The sequence below is a fragment of the Mizuhopecten yessoensis genome, unplaced genomic scaffold, assembly GCF_002113885.1.
Source record: "Mizuhopecten yessoensis strain PY_sf001 unplaced genomic scaffold, ASM211388v2 scaffold10065, whole genome shotgun sequence".
Classification (NCBI taxonomy): domain Eukaryota; kingdom Metazoa; phylum Mollusca; class Bivalvia; order Pectinida; family Pectinidae; genus Mizuhopecten; species Mizuhopecten yessoensis.
This window is the reverse complement of record NW_018408361.1, coordinates 366,514-391,920: the sequence shown is the minus strand read 5'-3', so window position 1 is coordinate 391,920 and position 25,407 is coordinate 366,514. Positions and strand designations below refer to the sequence as shown.

The window sequence follows — 25,407 nt, the reverse complement described above, 5'->3', positions numbered from 1 at the left end:
CTTATAATGTGAAGTAAGATGACCCTAGCTACAGTACTTATAATTAGTCCCTAGCCAACCTAAATGCCAAAACTTAACCAAGGTCACATAGGTCAAGGTCAAAGGTGGGGAAAAAACTAAGAAATGTACTGTACTAAAGAAAGCACAAAAGAAGGTGATGGTATATGACCCTAGCTGCAGCTGCAATGTGTGTAAGGGCAGTACCCTAGTAAACCAGCACCACCCCTAATCTAATACTCTTTACTTATCTCTGACAGTAGAACCTCTGCAGTGTGTCTATGGGCAGTACCCTGGTAGACCAGGCCAACCCCCAGTTCCACTTACTTATCTCTGACAGTAGAACCTCTGCAGTGTGTCTATGGGCGGTACCCTGGTAGACCAGCCCCAACCCCCAGTTCTACTTACTTATCTCTGACAGTAGAACCTCTGCAGTGTGTCTATGGGCGGTACCCTGGTAGACCAGGCCAACCCCCAGTCCTACTTACTTATCTCTGACAGTAGAAACCTCTGCAGTGTGTCTATGGGCAGTACCCTGGTAGACCAGGCCAACCCCCAGTTCTACTTACCTATCTCTGACAGTAGAACCTCTGCGGTGTGTCTATGGGCGGTACCCTGGTAGACCAGCCCTACCCCCAGTACTCCTTACCTATCTCTGACAGCAGAACCTCTGCGGTGTGTCTATGGGCGGTACCCTGGTAGACCAGGCCAACCCCCAGTACTCCGGCCACCTGTACATTGTGGGGGACATTTAGCTCGGTGGAGGTGGGAGGCAGCAGGGCGGGTACATGGATACTGAGGAGTTTCATCGTTGCCAAATCCATTGTACCACGCCTGTATAAGGGAAAGAACAAATCTCAAAAATTTAATCAAAATTGAGCTGCATCTAAAAATTGCTAACATATGCAGACATATTGGTTCTACCGAGCAGTAAAATTAATCAACAATTCAATATTTCAATCAATCATTAGAATTTTCCAAACACAGTTTACTCCCTAATGACATGCCATTGACAAGGTAGTCTAATGACCAAACACTTACTTGGCTGCAGCCATTCCCAGGAGAAGTCCCACAGTAATCATCTCATGGCCCTGTCAGATAACATAACATGTTAGAAGTAACGGCCAATTCATCATATAGTCATTGTAGTTTCAAAACTGTAATCATTTCTGATTTTGAAAACTCTATTAACATGCTTTATTAACATAGAATTAATACACACATGGGTACCTCAATGCTAATTGAGACAACTGCAGTGTTTTCACAAGGTTTAGAGAGAGTGGGCAGAGGGGGAGGGGTGGTATTGATAGTAGCATATAGAAAAAAAATCAAAAATTAAAGGGGGATGTACAAAGCTACTTGCTCTGGAGAAAAATCAGCAATTTATCAAAAGGATTGCAGATTGAAACAATATACGATTCAAGCTTCAATATCAATAGGACTAGTACTGTTCACATTCATGAACTAATTGCCATGAGTAACCATTTTACAATCACGAACTGATTGTCATGAATCACGAACTGATTGTCATGAATCACAAACTGATTGTCATGAACCATTCACAAGTCTGTACATGACCTACCTTGCTGAGGTAATCGTGGATATTGAGAGTGTTGAGGTTGAGATGACCATTCAGACCCAGTGCCATGAGGAAGCCAGCGTACTCGTTGGTGAACTCGTTACTCTTTGGCTTGTTGTATATGATCCAGGTGGTATCTACCTGTGACGAGTTGGCTATCCGCAGTCCAGCCGCCACACCGTTGTGGAACTGGGGCCAGGCTGACATGTTTGCTGGCGTGTCTATATGGGTAAGGTCGACAGTTGCATTTCTGAAAATTATGATATATCTTTTTTAATTCCATTACAAAGAAAACAGAAGACAAATCTACTGTATACCAGGAAATTGTCGCTGTAGTTTCAATTTTCCCCTTTTTTGCCCTCCGTAATGAGGGCAAATTTATAATTACAGCGAACATTAGAAAGCTACATAATAAACAGAGTATCAAATGTGAAGGGTGACATGAACATTTACTAGCGAAGGGCAAACAAAATCCTGGACAAAAGTTTCCCAGTATACAGTATTTTAAAACTACTTAAAACAACTGCTTTACACATGATATGCATACAGAGGAACCTGGTAAACAAAACATCAGTAATCAGTCAAACTAGCCTCCTAAGTGATTACAGATTTACCTTTCATCAGGACGTTTATCTGCTATCAAGGATTCACTATACATAAGTAAAATGTATTAGAGACATTGCAGACAAAGACAAGTTTCTTTGTCTGCACTGCCACTACCACTTCCTTACTTATTTATCTATTTAAGTAATACACATTCAGTGAACATCTGTTTGTTTGGATCCAGTGCCTATATTTGACCATACTGTTTTTATAACTAATGAGACCTTTAAAAATTTGTTTTGTCAATACTGTATATCTGGGCTGTAAACTAAGGAGGTGCCTTACCTGTAAGATAGAGTTTGTGCTATAATTTACCTGGGAGGTGCTTTGCCTGTAAGACACATTTTTGCTATAATTTACCTGGGAGGTGCTTTGCCTGTAAGACTCATTTTTGCTATAATTTACCTGGGAGGTGTTTTGCCAGTAAGACACATTTTGGCTATAATTTACCTGGGAGTTGCTTTGCCTGTAAGACACATTTTTGCTATAATTTACCTGTGAGGTGCTTTGCCTGTAAGACACATTTTTGCTATAATTTACCTGTGAGGTGCTTTGCCTGTAAGACACATTTTTGCTATAATTTACCTGGGAGGTGCTTTGCCTGTAAGATACATTTTTGCTATAATTTACCTGGGAGGTGTTTTGCCAGTAAGACACATTTTGGCTATAATTTACCTGGGAGTTGCTTTGCCTGTAAGACACATTTTTGCTATCATTTACCTGGGAGGTGCTTTGCCTGTAAGACCCATTTTTGCTATAATTTACCTGGGAGGTGTTTTGCCAGTAAGACACATTTTGGCTATAATTTACCTGGGAGTTGCTTTGCCTGTAAGACACATTTTTGCTATCATTTACCTGGGAGGTGCTTTGCCTGTAAGACTCATTTTTGCTATAATTTACCTGGGAGGTGTTTTGCCAGTAAGACACATTTTGGCTATAATTTACCTGGGAGTTGCTTTGCCTGTAAGACACATTTTTGCTATAATTTACCTGGGAGGTGCTTTGCCTGTCAGACACAGCTTGGGGATAGGGATGGCCTCTGTGGGTAAGGGGTGATACGTTGACAGGGTGAACATGCCTCTGAAATAAAAACATGTAATTGTTGTGATATCACTTTCTATTGTGAGTGACTTAATTACCTAAGAAAACCATCAAATACTGACACAGCTACAGCAAGCCCCTTGATATAATGCTCCTCATTTCATTAGGCTCTTAACACCAACATATTTAAAAGCACTATCTATTATTTTCAACCAATACCTCTTTTATGTCTCTTGATGTGTTGACAAACCCCTTTTTAATACCAAAGCTAGCCCTAAATGACCTTAGCTGTTAACAGGAGCTTAAACCCTATCAACCAACCAACTTATAATGCCATAATTTCACCAGACAAATAATTGTACATTTGCACGGTTTTGCTATATATTATTACTAGGTTATTCTAAGTTGCTTTTAATACTGTCAATGACGTATTCTGTACTAAAGTATCAATACATGCATAAAGTAAATGGAGTAATGACAAGCTTGTCATATATATATATAATCCTGAGTACATACCTGCCTACAGGAAGAGCCATGGTCCTTATACAAATGGAATACAAATGCTTTTCTTGTTCCTCAATGAAGTCGTGATCACTGAAATGGAATGAGAAAACATGCAAACTGACCATGAAATATAGTATCAAACATATCCTGATTCAGATCTGCACAACCTGACAGCTAATTTTCATGTTGGCTATCTTGTGGTGATAACTGTAAGCACAATACTTCAAGAGTATTCCGTTGTTTCATACCTTTAATGCCAACAGCACATAGGGAAGTAGTTTTGAATGTTGGCTTTCAAGACATAAAACAACCATTTTGTTACCTGATCAAAGAAAACCAAATGCTATCCAACATCATCTGCATCATCAGTTTCTTCAAACCCTTGCTGTTGAGCTCAGCTGTCAGCCAATTTCACAATTTGCCTGGCAAGCGGCAAATTAAACTACATTGACCAGACATTGTTGCTATATTTTTAACTGTTGATCATTCATAGTAACTTTTCCTAGGAAACAGCCAAAATTGCTTAATATGTATCATATATAGAGATTCAGGTAACAAAATTGCTGTTGAGAACAAATGGCTTACATATCAACTGGCTACACAGATGAAGACAGAAACGTCAAGTATACCCACTGCACTGTTTCACTGACAAGGAGCTAATACAAATACTCATGACTTGTCATTGAAACTATGGGAAGCATGAAAGACAACCAAAAAATGTAAAATGTGCAGGGTTAAAAGAAAGGTTCCCATACGTCTCATGCATTGAACTTTTCTTGGAAAAGAATCAAATCCAATTTCAAAACACAAGTTTTAGCAGCTCTTGTTTGTGGAGAGTACCTACCTGACCTCAGGGCGTTGTACTAGGGCTATCCTGGCGGGACGTGAAGATTGTAACAACCTACGCACCTCCTGTACTCGTAGGTCTTCACTGAACCGCAGTCTCAGCAACTGTCAAATACAACATAGTCATTATTTATAAATCAAACATGAGAAAATGTTTAAGAGAGATGAACAGATCGACTAACAGAGAAAAAAAATCTACATTTGTTTAGGTATTACTGCACACAAGATTTACACCAGTGTAGCTATAGGGAATCAGTGTTCAAAATGAAATGTTCTGAGAGTAAGTTTTCATTTGTGGTATTGAAAACATCACATTTAAATTAACACATTGATATTCGAACAAGGGATCACAAATAATTGATATTCCCCCTACTTCCAATGTATGGTGTTTCATGGATCTCCTTTGCAAAGTAAAGATACTAGCACATTAAAAACATTATTTTTACTTGGCTGAGTGTAGCACCTTAAAATGTAAACTCATTTAAGGTATTGATATATCTAATATTTACATAAAGTTTAATCAAAATCTGTTCAAAAAATGGAAGTTGCTACAGCATCACGAAGGATTTCTGATATATTTCTATGGAACCCTATGTTCCCTCCAACTTTGTCGCGTAGGAAGGCATAAGAAGATGTGAACCAGGGTCAGGTATGTCCAGACACCATTTGCAGCATGTAACTCCTTCAGAGCCTCACTTGCAGTGCTCAACTCCTCCATAGCCTCACTTACAATGCTCAACTCCTCCATAGCCTCACTTGCAGTGCTCAAGTCCTCGATAGCCTCACTTGCAGTGATCAACTCCTCCATAGCCTCACTTGCAGTGCTCAACTCCTCCATAGCCTCACTTACAGTGCTCAACTCATCGATAGCCTATGGCACTTGCAGTGCTAAACTCCTCCATAGCCTCACTTGCAGTGCTAAACTCCTCCATAGCCTCACTTGCAGTGCTAAACTCCTCAAGAGCCTCACTTGCAGTGCTCAACTCCTCCAGAGCCTCACTTGCAGTACTAAACTCCTCAAAAGCCTTATTTGTAATGCTTACCTCCTCATCCAAGTGTTCCATACCATCCTCCTCCTCCTTAGAGCGCTTGGATTGTGGGTGGGGTTGTTTGGTGTAGATCCCCGGGGGAGCTTGAGGCTTCTTGTTTTCCATCCCCAGTAGCTGGGACAGGTCTTGCCTCCCTACAAACATAGGTTTTGACGTTTACTGTCCTCAATCAATACAGTTGAACTACTTCACCCTCAGTAACAAATACAATCTGTATTTTATTATTACAAATGACATTCACATTGTACACATAGACCCGTGTACACTTACCTATCAACGTGTATGCTTGTTCTGTCCAATCAGAAGGTGCGTTACATCTGCAGTGAAATATTGCTTCCCGTATAGGAAGGGAGATCCCAACAGGCAAGTATTCAAGGTCCTGATTGGTCATACCTGAAGGAAATGATATCACAATCACTTTGTCAGATACAAAACAGTGTCAAGGACTATTAAATGATACCTTTTTTAAAAGAACCTGTTAATCTGAGCACTCAATAAATATATTGAATTTCTTAAGATAAATTGAAGTTTATTAACAATATTAAATTTAAACCTTTATCACTGTTAACTTCAATTCAAAGATGCTTTTCCATCCCAAAAGGTTATGTGTTCTTATGTTGACATCTCAAATACATTGTGTATCTCATTAAATAAATTTGCAAGATGCCAATTACTTAGACAAGACATTACCCTTTGACAATACAAAAATCTTAGTATAAAATAACAAATATCGTTAGTCGTGATTTGTTATGGGTCCAGATTTATTTATACAATAGATGATTTCACAGGTACAGTATAACTAACCAATTTCTGTCATATAAAGGACTATCCTCTCTGGTACACTCGCACTGGGCACACATATAGAGAAACTTCTGGAGAAACTCCTAGACATGGATAAATCACAGGTGGGTGCTCGGTGACCTGCAACAAACGAAAAAAAATGAGGTTTAATAGAAATCAAACTCTGATAAACCAACTCCCGTACACATGGTTATTTTCATAATTTCCACTGAAAAATGAATCCAAGAATTCAACACGGCTATGAACATTGGCTTTCAAGCACAACTGTGAACATCGGATACCTAGAAAGAGTACAACCCTAATGTGTTGTTTTTTTTTCATTTAACATTAGGGACAGCGGTGGCCAAGTGGTTAAGGCTTCTGACATTCTGCTACCATTAGCCCTCCACCACTGGGTCGCGAGTTTGAGGCCTATGCGGGACAGTCACCAGGTACTGGCCGTAGGTCTGTGGTTTTTCTCGATATCGATCATTCCATAAAGATTGTTTCTCAAAAGTGTGGACTCCCATATCAAGTTCAATTTTCTTCCTGAATCCTTCGACAGAGATGATCTCTCATGGTAAGTTTTAAAGAAACTTGAGAATGTCTGTAAGACATAAATGCCCCCCGCTCATGGATGGGGACGGGACGGGACGGGACAAGACGCGACGCGATGGACATGGGCAACACTATATGCCCATTTTATTGCGTTGGCATAATTATGACAAACTTACCTGCTGGAGCGACCCGTCGTAGACATTTGTCTATGGCCTGCTCTGTGGTCAGGTCTCGCTTCAATAGCAATGCATACAGCTGTGGGATGGAACAAAGTTTGTTCGTTATTCGTGTATTACTGTGACACCTAGTACGCTCATCATTGTGAGTTTTGTTTAGTTTTGTTTTTTGTATTGGTCGACAATTTAAGTCTTTTTGAGCCAACATCATTATCAGAATTAGAAGACATCTGTAAGACCTGGATGCCCTCCTGCCCCTTGAGTCAGTAAACTGATGAAAAATAAATCTTTTGAAAAAAATAACAATGATTCACCTATAAATAGCAAAAAATGACCTTGAAACTGTTCTTGGAAACCCTAAGATACAAATTTATCTGAGGCGGCACACTCATACTTTACCTTTGTATAAACTTTGATTAAAATCTGTTCGGAAATGAAATTGGTAGAGCCATAACAATGAATTGCGACAGGACAAAAAAAAGAGATGGGATAGTTATGGGTATATGCCCCCCCCCCCCCCCCCCCCCCATTCTTATGATACACAATATCAGTGAGAACCAAAATGAACGTGATCATATCAACTCAAGATTATTCATGCTTTTGACATAATAAATCAAGCCCCTCTCTATTTCCCTGACTACATATTAAACCATTTCTGCTTGATGCCTTACCGATATCACATTTTTGATGTTGTTACAGACACCGGGTATATAGGGGAGTGCCCCAGGGTCGTCTCCCCTTTGACTGGACTGGAGCCAGTGTAAAACTGAGGGTACAAACTGATTAAACACTCCAGGGTACACCATCTTGTGGAGGTGATCTGTAATCAAAGGAAGATAACACATAACATGCTGTACATCTTCACTTCAACATCAAATTTCATGAGCATTGTGGAAAAATTCCACTTCTAAGATACATTCAATTTCATATACGATTTCATACTTCTTGTGGATCTTAGTTCAAATACTTAAAACTACCAATCACATAGCTAGACTGGAATTATTATATTTCCAACAAAAATCTATTGAACATAAATTGTCTTTGTGGGAGGTAGACAAATCAAATCTCCATGATGTTATCTCAGTTGCATAAAGGAAGCAGATCTTCATACATCCTGCACAAAACAGTAAAACATGCATGCTACATTAACCTTACCTTCTGTAATCTGACTAACATCATCTACAGCATCAAACAGATGCTGGAAATCTCTGCAGTAATAGTCTGTGTAGTTGGTGCACTTCAAGTCACTGAAACAAAACACAGCTTATGTATTACTTCATCACATTCATATATGTATCTACAGGTAACTGATTAATAAACAATAGTAACAGAGTCTATCACATGCAGGCATGTGGGATATGGATATTCTACCTGAGGATGAAGGACTTCGGTCAGGGCCGAGGATTTGCCCTGGTTCTGACACCACATTCTGCCCCCGAGAGTAGAATATTCATATCCCACATACATATGGAAGACTAATTTCTCCCACCTCTCAACCGAAATTTTGGTAAACGGGACATGGACAATGCAAATACAACACTAAATACAGAAAAATTTCTAGTTTGCACAAACTATGGCCACATTTGGAAAGATCAGAAAAAAGAATGGTATTCCTCAGATATAAAGACATATGCAAGACCTGCAAACCTGTTCAACAATTTTTATGTACTTTAGGTGGTGTCACTTGCCGATGGCAAGATTACCATAGTCAGTCAAACAACAATTGTGACGTCAAAATATAACATCATCATCTGATTGTGACATCACAGGTAAGTGAGCCCACCCATGTCGGATACACGTATCCCATACACGTATCCCACATGGGACATGTGGACATGTATCCATCATATACAGAGGCGGGAGAAAAATTATTCTATGCCCAGAGTAGAGTGTTCTCCAAAACAGAACCAAATAGTTAACTCAAAAATAGTCTTACCTAGCTATCTGGTAGAGAATTGGAACCAGTTTCTCCACATCCTCCACCAGGAGTGTGTTGAGCTTCATCTCCTGTTAAATACAAGGAAATTGAAAATAGTATTGATATATAATTTCCTGTAAACTACAAGTAAACTGTCACGATTCTTAATAGCAATGAAGTCACAATCGAATGTCAATTGGCCATAAATCCAACCACCATCAGATTGTCTTTATAGTATAATTTGGGGTCGGTGGCACAGTGAATATAACGCACTCGCCTTTCACCAAGGCGGCCAGGGTTAGATTCCCAAGCACGATGACACAGAGACAACAGTGATCTAAATAATTACATATCAAAACAGAGCTTTCTCTTCAAAAGTGTCTCTATGATCCAGTCTTCAACGATTCAGCCACATTAGCTGGGAACAAAGTTGGTTGGATTTATAACAAATCTTGATCCCACATACAGATTTGATCTAGTAAACAAGTAAAAGTTATGGTCTGTCCATTCATTACATTATCTTTAAATTATAATTATTGATTAATAACAATTCTTTCATAAACAGTTCAATTTGGTGGAATCTGGAATCTTTTTTTTGAATAGCATTTTGGAGAATAGATTTACTGTTAACATTATTATTATTTTAACATCTATCAGATTTCTGTGCCGATTCTAAATCACTAAACCACTGTATATAAAACCATTGTATTCCTGCAGCATGTCGCAGGGAGGAAACACTCAATCCTGATGCATACAGCTTTAACATTATGACTGAGCATACATAAGTACATCACGTTTTTTTCATTAATTGGTGTCAGATTTCCCCACTGATTTATCATACAGACCTCGTAGATAAGATGTAGCCCCATCATGACCGCGGGGATGTGAGGGAACAGAACAGCACTGGTGTTGATGGCACAGGGCTTCGAGTACGAGGAAGCATCAGGGATGGCTGTACAGAGGCTGAGGCCCAGGGTGGGGTCCATACACTGTGTTGTGTACTGGTGGTGGGACGAGGAGAGCAGGCCTTCCCAGTCCTATATACAAACATAACATTAAAGCACATTTAATCATTGGCCCAGATGGTGATTCAAGGATCAAAGATAATGCTTTACATGAAAAATGTTGAATTTCTCGTTTTAAAATTACATTTTTTTCAAAATAATGTCATTGAAATGCAAAATTCTGGGCAGGTTGTTTTTTGATTGTGCTCTATTTGACCCTACAATAAATTCATGGCTTCTTTTTTCATTCAGTTTAACTCTTTAAGGTTTTTAAAAATTATGATGAACTTTGAAAATCAAGTAAGACAGTTGTGAAACTAAATCAATGTACTTGACACATGACACACTGATGGTTCAGTAATTGTTTTACTGTAAGTAACCAAGATTTTGAAAAAATTTCACATTCATAGAGATTGAAATTAGATTAAATTTGTTACATACATCATCAGAGCCCTGGTCAGACTGCTTCGGCCGCTTGACCGCCACAACGGGAGACATTGATGTGTCCATCTCATGCTGCAATAGATGTGAAGGTGAGGACAGTGCACAAACAATATATTCCCTGTCCTACCGCACTGTCGTTTTTACCTATATACAGTAATCTCCCTTTAACTACCGTTCAGAAACATCTGTAGAGCAATTGGACCAGAACACGTTCTTTGCCAAGGTAGCTCAATCGGTTATTCAACACAAAAATCAGTAATTCAATGTATATATCAAGAGTTGGTTGAAGTTACAACGAACTATTAACTGCGCAAGTTTAAAAACAATAGAACAGACTTCTGCACCGTGGTTCTGACAAACGCTGAATGCCTACAAATTGAGTAATGATTAAAGTTAATATTTCAACTTCAACATTACCTTGTTAGTGAGAGCAAGTCGGGTGGTGTCATACCCCATCATGCCTAACAAACACCTAGAAAACAAGCTCCATTCTGATTGGTTGCCCAGCCCTCCAGGGGTATTTCTTGCTGTGTACCATTTCCCTAATATTGAAATGGCCAGGTCTTTGGGCAGCATGTGCTTCAAGGCCTGCAGACACATCTCAACTGCAGACAAAGAAAACAATCATTTAAGGACGAGAGTGCTGTACATAGTTTTTCATTAATGAAATCTTTGAGGTATAAGGTAGAGATGTGTCTCAATGGTTGAAAGGTAAATACAATGGTCACTATTTGATGCATTTCAATATCATGAGCCAAAAACACCCAGTCACAAGCTTCAATAACAGTAATTTTTTAATAGGTTTTTTTCTTCAATAAAACATTCAAAGGCTATTCCATCAAATATTCTGCGTGACCCAAGAACTTCAAAATAAATCATTTCTATCTATGCTTGCTCTTTATCATTTTCTTCAAGCAAATTATTAAATCATTCTGTAGTTGGTACCCTTAAACAAGATCTCAATTCCTTGAGTGGAATAGAAGTTTTGCTTGAATTGCCCCGAGTATTTTGTGTATAATATCTGCTGGTTAACCCCAGGACAAACATATTTTGATTTCAGCTTACTACTGGTGAAATATTACATATTCAAATTTATTACATGACATCTCTTATTGCCAATACTTTTGCAACTCATGACTAATAACAAGAGGACCATAGGGCCTGTATCGCTCACCTGAATATTTAAGCAGTCATAGCAAAATATTCTCATTGAAACTACCAGCCAATTATTATTATAAGATTGCATGCATTTGATTTTTCTTCGGAAGTTGTTTGACATATTTTTCCCTGTGACCTTGTAAGTGGGTCAATGTCATTTTCCTTCTCAAACTTCGTTCCCAAGTAGCTACCAGCCAAACCTTATGAATCCATTCCTTTTGGTTCTTCAGAACAAATCCTTTGAAATGTTGTTGACCTCTGTGACTTTTAAAGTAGGTTGAGGTCATTTTCATTTGCTAATTCGGTGAGCTCTATCCCAGGAAGCCACCAGCCAAATATTATAATTTTATGCTTTTGGATTATTCAGAAGAGGTCATTTAATGTTTTTGACATATTTGACACCTGTGACCTTGAAAGCAGGTCAAGGTCATTTTCATTCTCAAACTTTGTCGGGCTCTATCTCAGGAAGCCAACAGCCAAATATGAAGGTTATATACCTTTTAGTTCTTCAGAAGAAGTCTTTAAAGAGTTTGACATATATGACCGCTGTGACCTTGAAAGTAGGTCAAGGTCATTTTCATTCTCAAACTTTGTTGGGCTCTATCCCAGGGGGCCACCAGCCAAATATGAAGATTCTATACCTTTTAGTTCTTCGTTGAAAGCGTCAGAGGAAGCCACCAACAGGAGGTCACCAACCAAATTTGAAGATTTTATATCTTTCAAGTCGTTTGAAGTGTTAGACACATTTGACCCCTTTGACCCCTATGACCTTGAAAGTAGGTCAAGGTCATTTTCGTTCTCAAACTTTGTCAAGCTCTTACCAACAAAGCTTTTAGTCAAATATCATGGCTCTATGCCTGTTCGTTCTTCAGAAGAAGTTGTTTTAAGGAAAAGTTTAGGGACGACGACGGACAGACGGATGCTGCACCATGACATAAGCTCACTTGCCCTTTGGAAAGCTAAAAATGGGTCATGGTCTGGACCCAATGAATATTGTACATTTTGTAACATTTTGAAGAATCAAACATATCTTTTGATATGCTGAAAGTAAGCTGTAAGTGTATTGTCCTAAATATTATAAACATTAACATCATAAATATTGTTGTGGGGCATGCATCACTATTTAGATTTAACAATGTTACAATGAGGCGGTATTACTAACTTCCTGGTGACGACGTGATGGTGGGCATGGTGGCCCTGCACAGGTGGTTGTTCATCAGCTCCTATTGGATAAAGAAAACATCAGTCAACATTAATAATACAGGACAGGATCATCAGTCTACAGTAGGATAACTATTGTAAATTACCATGGTAGTTAAATGAAGCACAACATGAGGTCTGATGATAAATATTGGTAAATCATTGTATTAAAACTAAGCATTGACAAGATAGAAATGTGAATTGATTGTAGATAAACCTACCTGGTTAGTATACATAATCTTTTTTCAACCTATGGGAAAGTTACAAATGCTTATTTTAAAAGAATTTATCAAACAGTTTTTAAATTTTGTGTTTGATAGAAAATTGTTCTTATTCTCCTCGAAATTGAAGCCTTTTTAAAGGGACAATGTATAGGTTGCGGAATAGAACAGCTGCCATTTGTCTGGTAACGACACTCAATAAATCATTGTTTAGACATTCTTAAAGTAACATCATTTTGCAAAATCTAAAACAACAAAAAAGGTTTCAGAGAGGAGCTACCTGCTATTTTAAAGTAAACTTACTATTGTGAATCGTGGCCCAACATTGTCCTTGATGCCCTGTATAAAACTGGTCTGCATAGGAAACTCGTCGAACTGGGAAGAGTCCTCTAACTCTGTCGGTACTGGGGACATCTGGGTCATCTAAATGTTAACATAAAATAAGATTGATGATAATTTAACATGTATTTTATACATAAACAGACTAAATGGACATCATCATTGACCTAAATAATAGGATTTTTTTAAGGATCCCTGTCCCAATGCACTGTTGGTTTTCCTATATACAGTAACCTCCCCTTAACCTCCGTTTGTATATTACTGTAGCACAGTTGGACCAAGACACTTCTGTTGAGCAGGTAGTTCAATCAGTTAGAGCGATAGTATAACAATCTGAAGTCCAGGGTTCGAATCCCAGTCTAGCCCCGCAGATTTCTTTTACACTCAAAACACGGTTGTTGATTATATCTTGTTTATTTCATCTTTATTATTTCTCCTAAAAGTCCTGCAAGATATGTTTTTCTTTTCTTGACAGAAATGATTGATCAAAGCTATAGTCATGTTTGAACAAATAGTTTCCAACATTTTGTTAATTTTTCGGCAATGGTACAGGGATCCTTAAACAAGGAATCCCGAGAAGTAGATAAATCATCAGCCCAGTTTTAATAGGTGGAATAACTGCTGGCGTCTCTTCACATGATCCAGGGTAAGCACAGCTTGATCTTCAGCTTTGGGTCAAAATTGAACTTGAACAGGTAACTGATATTATAGGTATACACAGCAAGTTTCAGGAAAATCAAAGAATTTCTTGAAGAGTTATCCCCAGCAACCTATTTATGTGGACAACATCGGCAATGACACTGAAGGAGCAATCCCCATTACGTCTTTGCGTATTGCAGAGTTATCTTCTCTTGTGAGCAGGTATTGATTGTTACATCATTGGTTTGTGTGAGAGAATTACGTCGTTTTCTCAAAAATTGATGACGTTACTCTCACAAACCAATTACGTAACAATCAATACCTGCTCACATGAGAAGATAACTCTGCAATACGTCATATATGTCATCTTTGCTTCACAGGAAGCACAAAAATAGTAAAAACTTACTGGTCTCACACAAGTGTTGTTCAATATCTCTCAAACAGCACGGATTTCTAATTAGCAAACTGACCCCTTATCTATGTTCAAAGATTTAATAAAGCAAAACAGTTATAATCATAATATTGGACCATTTTTTTTTTTACATTTTTTAGTAGAAAACTAAATTTGACTTGATTTGGAACTAGAAAAAGTATTATACATGTGAATAAAATATGTATATTGTATTTTACCTCTTCATCAAAACCAGCCTCCATGGCACTGGGGGGTCTGGAGGAGGTAAAGTAGCCGCCTCTACTGGGACTGTTGATTGGTGTGGTTGTCCTTAGCATGCTCAGTGAGCTTGACCCTAATGGCAGGGTCGGCACATGGAGACGATTAATCTGCAAAAATGTCAACCACTTTGAAATCAGCAGAAACTTACAATCGACAGCATTCTTTACTTTAAAATGACGATCTTATTGGAAAATTACTTTCAGATCAATTATTAAGCGCAAAACATTTCAATCATTATTGGATTTCCATGCTGATATTATATCCCATTTTGACAAAATTATCCTCAAAATATTTATTGCATACATCAGACAAAGATAGGTGTTAAAATTGATAGCGATTTTTTTCCAATATGACACTATTGGCAAGAAGAGAGATAAATTTCAGTGCTGAGCAAAGGGTTGGACATCATAATGAGTTTGAGCATATCCAGTGGTAACATACGGTATTGTTGGGATTAAAGTCGACTGACCTTAGTGGTTCCACTATACACCCACAGGGCACCTGTCGGGTCCAGCAACACCAACAGATCCAGGCTCTGTAATGAACAACACCTCTTCCATAGACTCATCCCCATACCAATTTCATAGATACATATCAACATTCAGTAATGCTCAGACTTTATCAGCTTGGACATTGCATGATACAAAGTCGTCTCTGTTAATATATGGGCTTTTTGTCTAGATTTATAGCTGAAGGAGGTTACATATTGACTAACAGAAAAATACAATCTTCTAAAGAGCACCTCTGAATGATTAACAAATACTGAAACATGACATAAATGAAAATGTCATAAAAGTTCATCTTTTAAGTCTTTTGACAGTGTTTTAAATTTAAAACATTATGGCACAAACTTCACCTAACAGGCTAGTACCTCAATAGGGACAGCATCCTTAGCTGGTATGACTGCCACCGTCCCGAAGATCAGCTGACTTAGGTCGTTACTCTCCTCAAATTTCACACAACTAGAAAGTTAAGAAATAATTTTTCAGTTAATTCTAAATTGCATTTATCCACATGCTTGCTTCAACCGAGAATGGTTCAAGTAATTTTTTCAAGCCTTCAAATAATGTCCTCGATGCAAACATGCCAGCACCAGAGGCCTAAAATCTAATTTGGTGATTCATGAGTATCTTTTTCGCATGGTAGGTTTAGAGCACACCTACAATAGCTGCTGTGTGTATGATATCACATAGCACAATAATAATTTGAGGTTTTTTATATACAGATTTATCACAACCTAGTTCGTAGGCTGTTTCAAAGCGGTTCACAAATTATTATCCGTGCTTATAAGGCTTTTGCAACAAGCCAATATCTTTCTCAACTCCCTGGGGAGCATACAGCCGGTGCTGCCATTTCGGCACTCATAGCTAGCATTCAACAATTATAGCACTGCCCAATTGCCACGTACTCATTTACAGCTGAGTAGACTGGAACAAGCGGAGTAAAGTATCTTGTTCAAAGATACAACACAGTGCCGTGACTAAAACCTGCAACCCTTTGGTCATGAGCCCGGTGTCCTACCACTAGACTACCGTGCCTCCAAACAAAAGCAATGTGAGGTACTGTATAGTTGGTTATATTCGCAGAGGATTCGTTTTCGCTATATTTGCTCTTATCAACGATAGCGTGAAATTAAAAACCCAGCCAATATTAATACAATAAATTACATTATCTTTTATTGTATATTTACTGACACAAAAGAAAAAATATGTGCTTGACTGTTTACTGTCGAGTAAAGAAGATAAAACAACTACTCAACTTCGCATTTTATTTTATATCTAAAACACTTGTAAAATAGATCCCATCACCAAAATTCAAAAGTACTCTCATGAGCGTGATATTTTGAGCATGATATTTTTACCTGGTCATGTTGCTTGAAATCTGATTGGGACAATTCAACCATGAAGTAACTGTCCCTTAAAATAAAACAACTTTACAGTAGCTAGGTCAGAGGCTTAGAGCACACCTACCGTAGCTGTTGCCTGTATGATATCACATAACACAGGTACTGCTGTCCACACAGATCTCGTGTCAGGAACGCTTTTGATGACTTCCCCAGGGATCCATCTCTGTAACATAAATAGGACTGACACTCAATTTCTATGCAAATACCTTCAGATAAAATCATTCAGTGTAAAAAAAAAAAATATGCTGAAAATATTTAAATGAAATCATTCTTATGTCTGTATTTATCATGGCAACGTAAACCTCTGGTAACAAACAGGGTAGCCTTCTTATATTACACATCTCATCCACTAAGTAAAGTGGGTTCTCACTCAGTATAAAATGGCAAGCAGAAGCTTTTGTCGCTGTGTTCGAAGCACTCCTAATGCCTTACCCGACAGCAGGTGAAGGCTATGTCCACAGGTGCTTGAAGCACTCCTAATGCTTACCCGACAGCAGGTGAAGGCTATGTCCACAGGTGCTTGAAGCACCTGAACACTTACCTGATGGCAGGTGCAGGTTCCGTCCACAAGTGCTCGAAGCACACCTCAGGCTTAAGGGGCTCCACCCAGTCTGTGTAGCTCTCGTTAATGAGCGACACATTGTGGGAGCCTACAGGCGGAGTACGGAAGTAGTTCCCAGGGCTACGGGCCACACTGGGGGAAGGGGACAGGAGGCGGTGCATGGAAGTGAGCCCCAGGGCTGGGGACTGAGAACGGCTACAAAAGAAAGGCATATGACGTCACTTCTCATGTAGAAAAAGACTATGCAACAGGAGCAATAACAAAAATTTGGATTTAAACTCACAAATTCATTAGAAGTGTTGACACATAAAACATATTCTGAAGAAAATAATACATATGAAAATTCAATTGTTAGAAATGTCAAATTTCCAATCATACTTTTCACAACAATTAATGGGAAATCATTTGGGTAAAGATGATGAATCTGAAAATTTCTCTTACTCAAGGTAAATTGTTTGAAAAAAACTATTTAAATTGGCAGCAATAGTGATAAGGTCCACAGCTATATATAAGGAATGGCTTTTCAAATAGATTTGACAGGTGCATTAGACTACCAAAGTTCATGTCAAGTTGTTGTTTTTTTGTCGGAAGCTGGTTTACCTTACAGCAGCCATACTGCCAACAGCTGGGCTGAGGCTCTGAGAGCGACCAGGAATGATAGCGGGGGAGCTGACCCGGCCAGAGAAGCTCCTCATTGGAGAGATACTCGGGGACTGGGCTGACAGACTGCCAATGAAACGCGAGTGGCTGGAGCTGGACTGGTTCATCCCCATGGGGGTTGCCATGGCAGCAGGGTGGTAAAAACTGTTCTCTAACAAACCACACACCGTGTTGCACTCCTGTTGAGGATGAACAAAAACAATTTTTTTCACTGTAAACATATTTATTTTTGTATCAATGGTTTCATATTTACAGTATCTAGTTACCCTCTCTATATATTTTTAGTGCCTCCCTTTCATTCACAGGAATTCTGATGAAATCCGGTTTAATAGCCTTTGTTTATGATAAGGGTGTTCATTATGCAAGTTTATCACTGTACCAGTACAGATTTGTTGTGTATAATAATTTACTTATTAAATACTGAAAGTACTCTGACAAACATATATATACACAATATCTACAATGTGTTCTGATAAAGCTGAATTTTCCTTTCTATCAACATTCCAATACTTGTATGCATTTTTCAAACATCTTACAGTTTTGACTAATGTGACTGTATTTGGAAAAGTGAACCTGAGGAGGCCAGATCTTTGACTGTCTGCCACCTCTTATGACCGGGTAACCCTGATCTTATAAGATGCTCAATAACATTTTATCTAACCTCTTTAAAAATCATTATTTTGAATTGAGCTTTGAACCCTTGCATGCTTTTCTTTATTCATTAATATTATAGCCACAACAAAGTGAGAATATATTGCAAAAATATGAGGAGTTTTTTAGTTGAAGGAATTTATTTTTTTGAAACTGAATGTGAAGAAACATCTCTCCAGATGAAAAAGTTAATGGTTTTAAGACCTTACATCTAGCCTGGCCTTGCGGACCCGCCAGGCTGAGTGGACGCCCACCATCGTGTCGTAGGTAAACACCAGCGAGGGTTCCACACTGGTGAAGATGATATGCTGTGTGTTGTCAGTCAGGTAAGAAATCTTGGGACAGCCACCAGAACCTAGAATAACAAAGTGTAACAGTTACACCTATGAAAAATTGAAATGACCGAGTCACTTTTAGACTTAAAACATGAAATGGGTAAACAAATCCTGTTCAAACATAAGACTTCTTTACTGTATGTCTTTGATCATTTTAAAATAAACTGTTACTGGTATATATTTGAATTAAGTTGATGAGCATTTAGCCTATTCATCACTTAATTTATAGACTTGATCTCGTTTTCCATATTTACCTTGAAACAAATATAGGTAGAGGGATACCTCAATTTATGCTTGATCAATATTAATGCCTACTATTACTACTAATATTAAGATGAAAAATATAATTGTGACATTGTTTTCCAAATTTGACAGCAGATCTTTACAGTTACTTTCAAAGATTATCATCTATAGTTTCCAATTTAACATCCTGGTACACACCACAGACATGATGACAGATGTCTAGGATGTTAAGTGTTTGCCACACAGGACTTACTTGATGTTTTGGTGATGACTGGAGCTACCTCGTCCAACGGGTGTAACATGCTGAACACTGTCGTCTGGCTGGGGGAATTTCTGAAAATAAAGAGAGTGTCGTCTGATAGGGTTAGATGTTATCCCTCCGATGGCACGGTGGTTTCCCCCTGTGGGTTTTCCTCTACCACAAAAACAACATTTGTTCCCTTAGCGATGTTGTTTTATTTAATAAAAGCTCAAAAGAGCTTATGTTTGCTGTTGACAATGTACACAACGTTTAATAAAGATTATTTATCCATTTATTATCATACATTATTCATGTACTTATTTTCTGTTTCTAGATAAGAGAAATAAGACATCCACACGAAGTTTCACTGGCTTTGCCACTCACCTTTTGCCGGTGGCTATTTCTGTGGGTGATACAGTCCTCTCAAACAAAAGTCCATTTTCTATCATCCACGTACTTGCAACCTTCAAGCGACAACAAAACATATTGAACAAGTTTGGGCTACATTCACGTATTCAGGGCTACATTCGCGTATCCCAGTTGAAATGGTACATGTGGCGTAGAAATATTCCACGATAAACGAACGCACTTGGACCGTTCTATAAGCAGAACTAAAAATACACAGTTTCGAAGAATAAAAAACAATGTATCAAGAATATTGTGCCCTTCTTTCATCCGTCCACTTAATAACACAACGTATCTTAAAAGTTACATGTGACTTGACATTGTTTTAGAAAGAAATAACAGAGGTCAGCCTCGGTCCAGGTCTGTGCCTGTCGTTTTCTTTACAGGTTCAACCATTTCAACCGGATATGCGAATGTGCCCATAGTGTACCAACAGCAAAATAATCACTTGGTATCCAGTTCTTGATATAAAATTTCTAAATTATGTCAAATACAACATGTTACAGCATTAATACTTAAACTTTAGCACAATGATAATGAATACATGTATTCCTGAAACTTACAGCAATATCATAGTACTGTATAGAAGGTTATTGCCAACAATTTCTGTATAAATCACTTAGTCAAAAAAAAATATTAAAAAATGTGTGTGTTTCAGGAAACATGGCTGAAAATAGTTGGGTAGGTTGGTAGGGATTTGAAAATCCTTTTTTTTTGAGACATGAGGAAGGGATCATCTAAGAAATAACAAAAAATAAATTTTTCATTGCATTGTTGAGTCTTTAAAATAGTAATATGGTATTCAAATTTGGTTTTGATACCCGACTATGAAATAGAGAGGTGTCTTAAAGACGCTTACAATTTTCGGCGTGTTAAGTGCATTAGAGTGAGATAAAATTGCTAGGGTTGGAGGTAAAAACTAAGGTCGGTGGGGGTACCTGACACAAACATTTGTTTTGGCCTTAGCACAAGGAATTTTGAAAACATGCATTGTTTAATAGCAGCATGATATGAAAAAATGAAAGCTTGGTACCATGATGCGGAAACAGTTGAGGAGAACACAGAGTATCAGAACATGATGGGCTGGCACATCAGCCAAATCTGCGGCCGTACTTACCTGGAATGGAAGGGCAATATTGTACTCCCCTCCCTTCTCTATGAAGAAGCTGATTGACCCCGACTCCACCACACAGACACCACTCTGTAGTTCACCTGCTTTGAATACAACAACATAGGTCAAACCAATTTATAGGATTCTAGAGACCAAACATTACACATATTTTTTTTAGAGGACTCTGTCTCCCAGGATATTTCTGTTAAAGAGGTATTAACCAGCAGTTCAGTTGAACAGATTTCATTTTAAAGATACATGAATCATTGAGAATTAATACATTTAATTTGTGGAGATTTCCATAAAAAATTGCACAAAAATGAATACTGCCTTTTCAATGCACATGAAAAAATACAGAAAGTCTAAACTACAAAAAAAAGACTCCACCTTGTGGACTGAATCCTGCTGTCTCTTCTGGAACCCCTGAGGCTGGCAGGATGAAGTTACTCCATAGGGCCTGAAAAAGATTCACTGTTATAAACATCCGGTCATACTCCAGCATCCATTCACAAATACCATAGACAGGCATCTAAATAAATAAACAAGTTTTAGCAAAAAAGTTGAAAGGTTTTATTCTAATATGATAAGATTCATTTCATTGTCAGCAAGTTCCTTTACCTAAGGATAACAGATACAGAAGTGAAGCAAAAACCAAAATTGTAATTACCATAATTTATCAACAGAGACAGCATTTAAACTGGTGTTGAGACCTCCACAAAAAAGGTGTGAGTATTACATTAATGTTACTGGGATAGATATTTTTCATTTAGCCATAGCTGCTTTGATAAAAAGATTCCTTTGTTGCATTTGGCGAATTTCATAGAAATATTTTAGGATAAGCATTTATTTTTATTTATTTTTAATATACCTGCATATTTCAATGATGGTATATGGCTTTGAAATTCATTCTAGATGTTTATAAATATATAATTATGCTCAATGAACTTGACCTTGGAGATATGACCTTTAGTCAAAAGTTGCCAGACACCCTATATAAAGCTAATATGTGGAAATGCTATGAAAAATTATTAAGATTATGTGAAAGGGTAGAGTGATGGCCTTGACCCTTTGAGATATATGACCTTGGGTCAAGAAGGTGACGTGCCACATAAATGAGTCATGGGCACTACAACAGTACAGAGTTATGGCCTGGATATGACATATTGCACAATGACAAATAGCGTCATTCCATGATGTGACCTGAAAACAGGCGTATAAAAAGTGTCACAACACTGTTACAGCAAATAAGGTATTGAAAACATTATGACATACATATGTGTACTATCGGAACTGGACCATATCTGGCTTTAAGCTGGGAATATATGTAGACATCATCCCAGTGACTTCCCAATTTACCTGAACCACTGGCGTGTCCACAGTGAATGTTTTGACAATGGAGCGTGCACCATTCTGTCCACCCCTGCTCCAGACGACAGTGTTGCCACTGAAATACAACTCTTCATCACACAAATCCTGGTTTACCTCATGGGGAATCTGGTGGAATAGCCATTGTTCCTTCTGTAAATACATAAACCACAAGTTATAAATATCATCTCCAACCGCAGAAATGTATCCAACACTTTTGGACGATCTGCTTTCCTCGTTTCCTTGGCTCTTCTTGGGGTCCAAATAACCAATCCTTATTTTAGCAAAACTTCCTTTTTTTTCCCATCACTATTTTCATTTTCTTTTTCTTTTTGAAACTGCAGCTTTCATTGATTGAAGATTAAGCTGCCCTTGAACAGTTATAACATTGTCTTGTAATAGACAGGAAAAGTGCAATCGACCCACCCATAGCCCAGAATTTAAACCACAGATGGAGTGACAGTCATCACCTCCCGAGGTATAATTCTTTTTTCAAAGCCCTTATCCCAGCGGGCTCGGACCCAGGCAAATAGACCTTAGAAATCCACTTGCCTGAATATTATTTCAACTTGCCCCATAAAATGCATATACACAGACAAAAAAAAGATAAACATTTCTTTTTTTTTAAATAAAAATATGTTCATGAAATATTTAAGGGGTTGTTTTTTTCTCTCAGTAATTGCAAATATTAAGATCAATTATTTTATTTACTATTATAATGCAGTGATAGATTTATTTTTTTCTTTCTTTTTTATTTAAATTTATTTACGTTTGCTTATTCTTTAACTCCTGAAATCTGGGTACAAAACAATGTCCCTAAGTTGTTAACTAGTGCATACAATAATTCAAAAGGTGACTAAATCCTTTATCTATCTCTATTTTATATTTTAGCTTGAGTTTTACTTATTTTCATCAGCCTTAAAGTTTAAATGATGGAAAGACTGATAGTATTCTTATTTATAACAGCAATTTTTTCCTCAAAACGAAGAATAAAGTTGTTTTTCATGAATATTTGCTTGTTGTAATTTGTTTCAATGTATTCCACTAAAATACAGCCATAAATATAAGTTATTATTTATTCACCTTTAACATGTTAAAGAATGTCTACTGCAATTGCCCCGGGCAAGTGGGCCAATTTTTTGCACTTGCCTGAGCCCTAAAACTGGTTGTACCAGGTGTCGGGCAAGTGGAATTTTGCACCCCTGATCTCAGAAACATTTCCAAACATTTTGAACATTTCTAGTTCAAAATTTCACAGCACTAAGATGTAATAGAACAGTAAAAGCTACAACCAGAATAGGATTAAAACCCAGCAGGGTTGATATGTCAACACCAAACAGTGGTTAATATACAGATGATGAACGATTATCAATCCAGTCCAGCATTTGTAACCTCTATATATACCTTGTTATGTTCCTGTATGGAGATGTCCCGGAAGGACTTGAGGAGTGGCACCCCATGCTCGGCACTGACAGTATTTTGGACCTGCAGTTGGAATGTCCCAGGATGCCGCCGACTGTACTCCCTACCAAAGGGCACAAAATCCTGGGTAAAACAGGCCGCAATCATATCATCTGCATCCAGCGTGACGGCTTGGCTGGACTCTAACTGTAATGCAATGAACAATTATATTACAATGAGATATATATCAAACTTTTTGGCATAATTCCCATTCTAAGTCTGCCAAATGCACTGTAAATGTTTTCCATGTTGGATGACCCACAAACTAATTTGGCATGCTATTTCACTCTGAAGTTGGCATAATATCTGCACTATCAAGGTTAAGGAGGCAAATACATCAAGTTACCACCTCCAGCAGACATACTACACGCATACAATTATATACATGGAGACACACGTCTTCAAATTACCTTAGCTGTTAAAAGGATGCTAAACCCTATTAAAACTTAACTAAAACCAAATGTAATGGCAGAACATCCGATATGGCATGTGACTCAAAAACATAATGATCTGTCAAATCAGTATGTTTACTACGGAATTTATAACAAGGAATGTGACTTGTAATTCTAGTGAAGGGTTAAGCANGGAGGCTAGGAGGGGGTAGTCATAAATATCAACATATCAATTTTTTTTGTAAGTCAAAGTTAACTTGAGTCACATTTCCATGACAGGCTTGACTGCACATCTTACTAACGTCTTACCAAAAAACCAAAATATCGTCCTCAGTTCATTTTTATTCTTGACTGTACTTCTATGATACTTCGGCCATATTTCCCGCGGTCACAAATGTTTCACTTCCGGTTTAGTATTTTTTAGCAAGATTTTCAGGGAAATTGTCATTATCTCAAGTTTTAAGTTTATAAAGAAGGGGAGAAAACTTCATATGTCAAAGACTCTTATGATAATATGTTTTTTGATACCCTATCGGCATAAAGAAAAATTGCTAGCTTTTTTTTGTAGGTGCATTCGAATAGATCTTATAAAGCTTTAAGAAAGCTAGGACCGTAAAATAAATGAAAATAATATTTAATCGGGAATTTCCGGGAAATTCAGGGAGATAAACATGTTATTATATTAGTTTATAAAGCATAGGCAAACAGAGAAACGATTAATTAAGAAACGACTATTCCAGCACTTCCTTTTACTGTAGGCTAACTACATTGTACATGCAAAACAATAATTATGGCTACTTAGGCTACATTTGCGTATCCCGGTTGAAACGGTACGTGTGGCGCAGAAATTTTCCACGATAAACGAACACACTTGGGGTACATTCGCGTATCCGGTTGAAACGGTTGAACCGGTTGAACCTGTAAAGAAAACGACAGGTACAGATTTGGACCGAGGCTGACCTCAGGAAAATTTGGTACGTGTAGATTGAGGGGTCCAGACGTACCTGGCCGAAACTAAACTGCTGAATATTGCTAGTTTGCGTTATTTCTTTCTAAAACAATGTCAAGCCACATGTAGTTTTTAAGATACGTTATGTAATTGAGTGGACGCGTGAGAGAAGGGCATAATATTCTTGATACATTGTTTTTTATTCTCCGAAACTGTGCATTTTTAGCTCTGCTTATAGAACGGTCCAAGTGTGTTCGTTTATCGTGGAAAATTTCTGCGCCACACGTACCGTTTCAACCGGGATACGCGAATGTAGCCTAGTAGCCCGGTTGTGAAACGGTACGTGTGGCACAGAAATTTTCGGTGTCATGTCGTTTCGGTAACAAGACGAAAGACG

The 25,407-nt window shown here is 38.0% G+C and overlaps 1 protein-coding gene across 1 annotated transcript; it reads right to left on the bottom strand.

The window, feature by feature from the left end:
- Window positions 1–1,034: 1,034 nt before the first annotated feature.
- LOC110459437 (anaphase-promoting complex subunit 1-like) lies at window positions 1,035–24,456 on the bottom strand. Its single transcript, XM_021511692.1, has 31 exons — window positions 24,371–24,456; window positions 23,613–23,816; window positions 22,200–22,361; window positions 21,231–21,300; window positions 20,850–20,944; window positions 19,712–19,791; window positions 19,340–19,419; window positions 18,718–18,863; window positions 17,798–18,036; window positions 17,177–17,392; window positions 16,700–16,798; window positions 15,601–15,691; window positions 15,199–15,264; window positions 14,687–14,836; window positions 13,382–13,501; window positions 12,820–12,880; window positions 10,917–11,104; window positions 10,497–10,571; window positions 9,897–10,088; window positions 9,070–9,140; window positions 8,289–8,380; window positions 7,805–7,953; window positions 7,134–7,212; window positions 6,424–6,540; window positions 5,890–6,012; window positions 5,614–5,753; window positions 4,569–4,675; window positions 3,737–3,814; window positions 3,170–3,259; window positions 1,580–1,826; window positions 1,035–1,088 (listed from the first exon to the last, which is right to left on the bottom strand). The coding sequence occupies exons 2-31, from the start codon at window positions 23,775–23,777 to the stop codon at window positions 1,035–1,037; spliced, it is 3,642 nt and encodes a 1,213-aa protein (XP_021367367.1). The 5' UTR covers window positions 23,778–23,816; window positions 24,371–24,456.
- Window positions 24,457–25,407: the final 951 nt, after the last annotated feature.

What these genes read in the sequence shown, in the direction of transcription:
- LOC110459437 (XM_021511692.1), bottom strand. Translation starts at nt 23,777, where the DNA reads ATGATTGCGGCCTGTTTTACCCAGGATTTTGTGCCCTTTGGTAGGGAG. An exon ending in GACTTGCTCTCACTAACAAG is followed by an intron (nt 10,572 to 10,916) that starts GTAATGTTGAAG and finishes CATCTATTGCAG; the next exon opens with CATGAGATGGACACATCAAT. An exon ending in TCCACGATTACCTCAGCAAG is followed by an intron (nt 1,089 to 1,579) that starts GTAGGTCATGTA and finishes GTTATCTGACAG; the next exon opens with GGCCATGAGATGATTACTGT.